This window comes from Phoenix dactylifera, unplaced genomic scaffold (assembly GCF_009389715.1).
Source record: "Phoenix dactylifera cultivar Barhee BC4 unplaced genomic scaffold, palm_55x_up_171113_PBpolish2nd_filt_p 000348F, whole genome shotgun sequence".
In the NCBI taxonomy this organism is placed as follows: domain Eukaryota; kingdom Viridiplantae; phylum Streptophyta; class Magnoliopsida; order Arecales; family Arecaceae; genus Phoenix; species Phoenix dactylifera.
The window spans coordinates 192063-201732 of NW_024067806.1; the positions used below are offsets into that span (position 1 = coordinate 192063).

Sequence of the window (9670 nt, forward strand, 5' to 3'; positions counted from 1 at the left end):
GATGTTGACACGCGGAGAAAAAAAATTATGGCCTGGCCACAAGTCAGCAAGTCACGTTGACAAAGATTAAAAAAAAAAAAATTGTGGGGGTATAGACAGAGTTGCCATTACGTGCACATGGATAAGAAAAGAGTAGTGATAAGAAAAGAGAAGTGACAATAGCTAAAAGAGTTGAATGGGCGACATATGAATGGAAAAATTATATGCTTTCATTTTATAGATGAGTATAGTTACTGATAGTGAATTTTTAGTATATAAATATCTTAAATATTATTTTTATTTTTATTTTTTTATGCTATTGCATTTGCAGGACACCATCATCTAGCCGCGTGGGAAATGGAAGCCACTCTCCCGTTACGATTTGGGTGGCTAAAATTAGAAATGAGGATCCTCGCAGCCCGCGTTGCTATTATATTCGCCGTTGGGTTCCCAAGACTTCATTATGAGTCTACATCTCCCAAGGAGGCCCAAGCTCGTCCTCCCGTGAACATTCCCCTCATTTGTGCGACCCTCTTAGCTGCCCTGTCTCTCCCTCGATTCAGCCCCACGTATTTTATTTCCTCTTCCCATCAAAAGCCGCGAAGATGTCCTCCAAGGAGTCCTCCACCCCCTCCAAGAACTCCTCCGCCATGGATCAATTCCCCGAAGCCAAATCCAAGACGAAGAAGACGAAGCGGCAGCAGCCCAAAGTCCCCAAACGCTCCTCCTCCGTTCCCACCACCGCCCAAGAACACGCCGCTGTCGGTGCTGTGCCATCCAATCACCGCCGGAAAAAGCGAAAGACCACCGACCCTCCATCCCTCGCCGCTGCAGAAGCCACAAGCTCTTGCTCCGGCCAACAGTTGAGGGTTTGGACGGACGCCGACGAGGCCGCCCTCCTGAGGGCTGCCATCCTCTTCCGCGACGAGAGGGGCTCCCTTCCGAGACCGAGCAATATCCTCGACTTGTTCAACTTTGTCCAGCCATCTCTTGTCGCCAAAAGCCTGAATCCACAGCAAGTCTGCAGCAAGCTTAAGCGCCTGCGTCGCAAGTACCTCGACAATCTCCGTGGCCCGGCCGCCTCCGCTGGTGCCCATGACCGCCTCGTCCACGAGCTCGCGGCCCAGCTCTGGTCCTCCCACCTGGAGACTTCCACCGAGGAGACAATTGGGGAGGCTGTCGAGCAGCAAGATGGAGAGGGCACTGCTGCGGCGGCGGCGGAGGAGGATGGCGGCGCCGGCCACTACTATCCATTTATCTGGGAGGCGCTCGCGGACTACTGGAGAGAAGATGGGTATTTGAATGCCACGCTCAATGAGGCACTGAAGCGAGGCGATCCTTGGAAAGCAAAGAAGCTGGACGTTAAATGGAAGCAGCAGCTTGAAAGGGAGAACCGTTTGTCGGTCAAACACCAACATGAACTTGGTAGAATATTTCAGATGCTAGCGTAATTTTGAGATTCTGCTGCTGGTAGTTAAGATCACCATGTTCTGGTACAACAGTGTCTGTGAAAGTTCTAGGAAAGATGTATCTGTTTCGTGTGTCTTGTAGGTCGTATGACCTTCTGCATGGAAAGGGACGTTGTATCACGTTTGCTGGGATGTTCCATGTTAGCTGGAAGATGTTATTAAAATATGAGGTTTGGTATCCAAAACAGCTGGTGTTTCTTAGGCAACTTCACGCCTTGCTATGTTAGCTCGAGAAAGCCTTCTAAGTAAATAGTTACTAGATTATTAAAATTAGAAATGGCTGTCCGATGGTTAGAATTTTTGATTTTGGCAATCCTCTTTCTTCACTCTAATAATGTTGTTTTTTTCATTATATTTATCTGTTTTATTGGGTAATATTGGCTGCCTCGCCAGACTTGGTTTCGGCTGCTATCTGTGCTATTTGGTAAAGGAAGTGCAGCATTTGAGGAGTTCTTGTGCAACTATTTAATTAATGACATCTGTTTTTCGGTCTTCCAACAGCTACAGCATTGGATATTTAGATGTTCATTTAATTCAAATTTGTTGTTAATCAATTAATAATTGGTTCATGATTAAGCAAAGAAAGTAATGTAGAGAAAAGATGATATAATATAATTGTGAATTTTCTTGTATTTTGTTGATCTAAGAAAATTGTTAGAGAACAATAGGAAGAGCATTCAGTTCAGATGTCGTTAAGTATCCTCATCCCTAAGTTCTTCAATTATTTTCTATTAAAATCAGTACCCTCTGGAGAGAGAAATTGTTGCTGGGACTTATGGAGGAGAATAAAAGGGACGATAATGCATTAGGCGTTGGGGTCAGAACAAATATGGATTTTGGTCTTAACGAACAAAAAAGGAAAATAAAATCATCGACGAAAAAAAGGTGAGGCATCATAGAAATTTTCATGACAACAAATATATTTAACTTTTTTCATATCCTGTTCTCTAAGAAAAAGAGTATGCACTAGGTCAATGTGAGAATATATGTATCAACCAGAGAAATTAAAATACCCTAAAGGGCATAGCACTACAGAAAAATTGAAAATTACCGACATATATATGCCGACTCTAGATAGAAGCATTGGTAATTTGCCTCTCCTGCTAAAATTTGCCAACGCTTCTCAGTAGCGTCGTCAAGAATTAAACTAAGACAACACTTATAAATATCGTCAGAAGCAAATATTAAGACGACGCTTATAAGCAATGTCGGAAGCCAAGAACTGGTTTAAGACGACGCTTATAAGCGTCATCAGAAGAAATTATGCCAGGATTAAGATGACACTTATAAGCATTGTCGGAAGCCAAATCCAAGATTAAGACGACGCTTTTAAGCGTCATCGAAAGCTAAAAAGTGAAATTAAGACGATGTTTATAAGCGTCGTCCGAAGCCAATATTAAACCCCAATCATCTGACCTACTAGCCCTAGCATCCCTATTCAGCCCCCTTTTTCTCTCTGATGTCGATCGACCGACCCCAATTCCTCGAGCTCCGCCTTTGCCTATCCGCTACTCTCTAAAATAGCAACAAAAAAGATTGATATATAAAGGGTTCTTGCTTCTAGGATAACTATAGACACATTGACATTATTAACAATCATAAAATGAAGTTATACAATAAATCCTGGTCGCTTAACATCCATACTGTTTGTGCCTTAGCCACCAAAAAATCAACATACCTTGTAATTTTATCAAGTGATATAATTTTATTGGCTAGACAAGTTTGAGAAATCTATTAGCAGTAACTAACTAGTAGTGTAGCACTTTTCATAGCCTAAAATATAGGAAGTGAGATAAATGGGTCTAGCACATCCTCAAGAAAGATGTGTTGGCCATCCGATTATAACGAGGATATGAGATCACTTGGATGAATTCCTTGTATCACTTCTAGTATCCATACACAAGTTGCATATATATCATATTTCTCAATGACCTTCATTGTATATAAAATCTCCATATGAATTGAGCAAAAAAGAAAAAGCCCATCAAGAAAAGTTCCTAATCAACAATTTTTTTCCTTTACCGTTATAAAATAGACTCATCAAATGATGATATCTTGAAAAGGATTTCACATTGATAAAGATAACTATAGGTGAAGCACATTGGGAAATCCACATGTTCATTAACATCTTCTTCTTTGATATTTTCATCGAATAAATTTTATACCATCTATTTTCATACCCTAATTTTGTTTATCTTTTATAGATAATTTGCAGTTCAATCAGTATTCTAATAGAATAGATAAAAGTTGGATAAATAAGTCGAGATCTAGCAAAGAATTTTTGAATGGAGTTCAGAATTTTATTAAATTTTCTTTTGAGAAATATAATATAAACGGGAAGATTTTATGTCCATATCAAAAAGTTGCAATACGAGCCATGAATATAGCTCATTTATATTGTTGCCCAAGGTGACAACCCAAGAGGGGGGTGAATTGGGTTTTCTAAAAATTATGTTCCCTAATTTTTACTTTGAATTGAATGCAGCGGAATGATAAGATGTTATTTACTTAAGCTCTAGGCAATTACAAGTAAAGTAATGGAAAATTAAGCTAGAGCAATTATACTATGGCTTTAGGGTGCAATTGATCTAAAATTAACTTATAGTTGTATGATCAATTTTAATCTATGTGTATGATAAGAATGGAGAGGAAGCTTAAGCAAATTCTAAACAATCACTTATAACTCTATAGAAAATAAAGCTAGAGATATTATATAATCAAGTACGAATGTAAGGCATGAAATACACGAGATAAGGCATCACAAACACAAAGATGTATAGTGGTTCGGTGCACCCCAGCACCTACATCCACTCCCCAAGACCTCTTGGGAATTTTACTATAATCTCTCAGATTACAGCCGGTTGTTTTACAAGCTCACAACCCAACTTGTTGTTTTGCGAGATCACAACGAACTCGGTCGGTTTTCACAGGCTCACCGACTAGAACTAACCGATTGTTTTTCTGGGTTCACAATCAAACCCAGTTGGTTTTTCCAAAGGCTCACCAACCACAACCTTACAACGATTGTTTTCCGGGTTCACAATCAACCCAGTTGGTTTTTCTAAAAGCTCACCAACCACAACCTTACAACGTTGGTTTTTCCTTTGGCTCACCAACAAACCTTAACCCCTTGATTCAATCTCTTGATTGAATCAAGTTACAAGATATTAGAACAAGAGTTTAAATCAAATACAAGCTTCTCAAATAAGCAAATATAGCAAATATAAACAAGTTAAGTAAAGAGAAGAAGCCCTCAAACAAATTTGTAGATGAAGGAACTCGGCTTCTTCTTTACTTGACCCTCTTCTGATTTTGCACGAAGTAGAGGATCACCGAGGCAGCACATAGTTGGAGAGGAAGTTTTGGGATTCACTTGGATGTTCTTCTTCTCTCTCTTTTACTTTGAATGGCCCTTTTGTGCTTTTGGAAGATTTTCCTTGTAATCTCTTTGAAATCTCTTCCCTAAATGTTCTCTCCCACTTCCTGAAAGTGAATCCTAGGTTCTTCAGTGTTAAGCATGCGGATTTTTTTTTTTTTTAAAACCATGGCTGAACCTGATCGGGTTGCCTACGTACCCCTTCATAAGGGGGATCAAGCCATACGTAGTTCTTTTTAAGTTTTAAAACGCAGCGAAAAAATCGAATCAAACAATTTAATTCATGCATGCTTACAAGATCAAATCTAGAAATCAGCACCTTAAGAACACATAGGATTATGCCGGAATCGTTTAAACAATTATGCTAAAACTTTCATGCATGATTAACTATCAGATCTGAAACTTAAGAACTCTATTCCGATTAATCTCCGAATATCCATTGAATGGATTCTGGAGATATCTCCGTGAGGAGCCCCAAAAGAGGGTAAAACCTCGGGGAATCAGACCTAGATCTTGACACCATAATAAAAGATTAATGTAGGATTAATACCTTTTATGATGGATGAAACTTGTGGATCTGATCCTCGACTTCGCAGCCACGCACACGAATGGCCTCTACGAGAAGTCCACGCGAAGTTCCTGAAGAGATCCAATCCTGCGGAAGTGCTAGCTTGCGCAGAATTTCTTGAGGCTGAAATTTGATCTTCCAAACACTATCAACTTTTGATCCGCCTTCTTGGAAGAACTTGGAGGAAAGGTTTAAAGGGATTGAAGAGGACTTAGATCTGATCTAAAGACTCTTATCAGGGACCCCTAACACTAATGGCGCGATGGACTTAGAGGAGGAAGAAGTCAGCTAGATTGAATGCAGAATTTTTCCATGCATGAACTAGGGTTCCTCTCTTTTCTTTTCCCTTTTTTCTTCTTCTTTTTCTCTCTTTTTTCCTTGAATTCGACCACCAGATGATGGAGGTCCTTTTAATGTTGCTCTCCTACCTAACTTCATGCCAACCATCCTATATTTGTGGAGGATTTTGTGGGGTTTTGAATTTTGAATTCAAAATTCAAGTTCATGTGCCATTACATGATGAAGCTTGATCTAATCTAAACCATTCATCATGTTGCCACTTCCCTCTTTCAATTTCGAAATTCCCATGCCCCTAATCAGATTAGAGGGTCACGTGGTGATTTTGTGGTGATTAAATTCGAAATTCAACCTTAATTAGAAGTGAGATAAAGATAAGGATGGCATATGTCATGAAGAGAGAGAATTTGATCTTATCCAATTCTTTTCATGAATTTATCTCTCCATTTCGACCCATCTAATGATGAAAGAGGTCCCTGATGTTGCCAAGTGTCCCATGGCACCATTAAATAAATTAAATTAATTTTTAATCATATTAAAAATCAATTTATGGCGCCATGCATGGATATGTGACAAGTGGATTTCAAGATCCGAATAGTTTCAGATCAAACCCATTTAATTTAATTAAATCCTAACAATTAGAATGATTCAATTACCATGGGTTGAACCTAATCCAATTAGGTCAATCCCTAATTAAGCACAAATTTATTCTAATTTAATTTGGTCAACCTAAGTCCTCTTGATTCAGACCTAATCCAATCAGGTCAAAAACCCTGATTGAGCCCAGAATTGAATCTAATTCAATTTGGCTCATCCTTAGTCTAATTACTCAATCCAATTGAGTTCATTAGCAATCTAATTACTAATTAATCCTCCGATAATTACTTTAATTATTTTATAAGATAATTTGCCAATCGAATTGACCAAATTACCCCTGAATGATTCTTAATCATTCATCAGCCTTCTTGATCAATCAGGAATCTTCTATGCGCGTGACCTCATAGGTTCGAACCTAAGCCGGTAGTATAGGAACGACTTCCTACACTAATCGATGTGACCATCTAGCAATGGTACCCGACGTCCGAATAGGCCGAATATATGTGAAGCAAATATTCTGGAACCCTGAACTATGGTTACTGTATAATTCAATCCCTTTGACTCTTAATGCCAGGATGACTTAGAGCTCACTGTCAACCCTATAATTAGTACATCCATTATGTGATTAACTTTAGATATCCCGTGACTCCTCACTGAGATTACCCTGGCCAAGGTTTTGCTAAATTAGTCACAAGACATTATCTCCTGTTTGCAGGAGGGGTCAATTCCATCTTGACTCACAACTGACTACGCAAGTACTTGACTGCACCCAGTGACCTTCCGTCACTGAATTAGAAATTCAAGTAGTCCGGTACCAAAGTACAGTGAGTTGCTTGCTAGTCACAGGTTGCGGTCTCAGGTCAGAGGGCCAAACTTATACCCATATCCACTCGGAACATCTCTCGACAGTAGAGCATTCCGGAATTGGTCACGTTCAGTGAAATGTACTCCTACACTTCACCTGTATGGCATACCAGTGTCTCCACACTCCTTGGTTAAGAGGACAACCAACGTATATGTCACACAACGACCTAATCTCGATAATGTTGTCGTCCTAGTAACAACATATCATTTGGTCGCGAACAAGTTTAAGGACTCAAAGATAAATCCTCCTTTATCATAACATAAGTCCTAAAGACTTCATCATATAAGAGTTCATTTGAAGATGAAATGATGAATAATGCCAAATAATACTTTATTAATTTGTCAATTTATTTACAATATTCAATCATCAATATGCTGACGATTGACATTTAGGATACAATTCCCAACACTTCCATCCCTTCTTTCCTAGCTCTCCTCTTGATTTTATAGCTTTAAAGGGAGTGGAAACAAAAATCTAGCCGTTAGAGACAAAAATAGAGCCGTTGGAATCAAGAAAAAACTAGCCGTTATGCCTCCCAGCGTGCTGGAGTCGACTCGGCTGAAGTAGGAGTCGACTCGGCTGAAACAGGAGTCACTTGTGAATAGTAGTCTGTCGGCACTGTAGCTGGGAGTCGACTCCGCACTGTAGCGCTGAAGTAGGAGTCGACTCGAGCACTGTAGCACTGAAGTAGGAGTCGACTCGAGCACTGTAGCGCTGAAGTAGGAGTCGACTCGAGCACTGTAGCGCTGAAAATCAACTCTCTGTCTTTTTGTTTGTTCTCAGTCGGAGTCGACTCGTAGAGTATCGGAGTCGACTCGAGCACTATTTCTTAAAACTCCAGAGTGCCAGAGTCGACTCTAAACTTCCAGGAGTCGACTCGAGGACTATTCTTTTGAATCTTTCTTTGAATTTGCTCCTCTAACTTGAATCATTTGAACTTGAAACTTGGGCCAATAAAGTGTAGCTTTCTTCCAACTTTTCTTGAGAGCTTTTGAGGCCTTCTTGTATTTTTCCAACTTGCTATGTTCCTTGCAAAACAAATTATCTTTCTTCTTGCAACACAAACATTAGTATTTATACTTCAAGGTTTTGTGATCATCAAAATCAATCTTTAAATCAATCTTTGGGTCATCAGTCTCCCCCTTTTTGATGATTTGCTTGACGAATTTAAAACCTTTTTCTTTAGGGATTCATTACTAAGTGAAGGAGTTAAGCCAAATTTTGATTTATCAAAATCAGCATGTTGGCTTTCAAACATCATTTTTAATCTTTCTGAACTTACAGTAAATTTGTTAATAAAAGACTTCAATTGGTTAATTTCTTCACTTAAGTTTTGATTTTCTTTAATTAAATTCTAATTTTTCTGAATCAATTGTTCTGAATTTAACCTTAAGCTTTCATTTTCAGAATTTAGTTTGTCATATATTTCAGCAATAGAATTTCTTTCTTTTGAGATTTCGAGATCTAGCTTTTTATGTTTTTTATTTTTGGTAGCTAATTTTCTACATTCACCATACAAATCATGAAAAGCATTTAATAGTTCATCATAAGAATATTCTTCATGAAATTCATTTGGTGTAAAATTAGATTCAGATTCTACTTTATCTTCTAGTGCCATAAAACATAAGTTAGTTACCTCTTGTAGTTCATTGTTGCTTCTAGCTTTCAATTTCTAGCTTGACTCTTCTTTAGTCAAGATTTTCTTTCTTTTTATCTCTTTCTTCCTTTGTTGCCCAGATAGACAACCCAAGAGGGGGGGTGAATTGGGTTTTAAAATAATTATTGCAATTAAAATGTTTGTGGATAACTAATTAATACTTTTTGCAAGTTAATTAATTAGATGCTATGTGCAGTGAATAAAATGAAAGTAAAGACGACAAGGCAATCACAAACACAAAGGTTTTATAGTGGTTCGGAGCTAACCCTTGCTCCTACGTCCACTCCCCAAGCCTCACTTGGGAATTCACTATAACCCCTCGGATTACAACCGGTTGTTTTCCAAGCTCACAACCCAACTTGTTGTTTTATGAGGTCACAACGAACTCGGTCGGTTTTCCCAGGCTCACCGACTAGAACCACCCGATTGTTTTTCCGAAATCACAATCCAACCCTTACACCGTTGGTTTCAATCTAGGCTCACCAACAAACCTTTACACCCTTGATTCAATCCCCTGATTGAATCAAGTAAGGGCCAAATGGTTTGAACAGAAACAAACAGAAAAATACAGCTTCTAAGAAAGCAGATATTCAGCAATATAAACAATAGAGAAGTTAAGAGCCCTCAAACTATTTTATGACGATGTAGAGGAGGGCTTCTCGAACTTTGGGTCTCCTCTTGAACGTCTTGAAGACTTGAAGGCAGAAGGAGACTTCTTTAATACTGGGAAGAGTTGGTTGAATGGAGTTAATGGCTCTCTTCCTTCTTTTCCATTGAAATCCCTTTGGCAGATGAAGTTATTGTGTTTTCTTTGAAAGGAATGTTACTTCTCTACCTTGCTACAGTCCTCTGTGGCTATTTA

General features: G+C 38.9%; 1 protein-coding gene across 1 annotated transcript; it reads left to right on the forward strand.

Annotated features, from left to right (window-relative positions):
• The first annotated feature begins 561 nt into the window (after positions 1-561).
• On the forward strand, positions 562-1473 carry LOC120105716 (STOREKEEPER protein-like). The gene has a single exon (XM_039118434.1). It carries the CDS (start codon positions 585-587, stop codon positions 1428-1430), a length of 846 nt encoding a protein of 281 aa, XP_038974362.1. The 5' UTR covers positions 562-584; the 3' UTR covers positions 1431-1473.
• Positions 1474-9670: the final 8197 nt, after the last annotated feature.

Coding starts and splice junctions, on each gene's coding strand:
- LOC120105716 (XM_039118434.1), top strand. CDS start 585: ATGTCCTCCAAGGAGTCCTCCACCCCCTCCAAGAACTCCTCCGCCATG.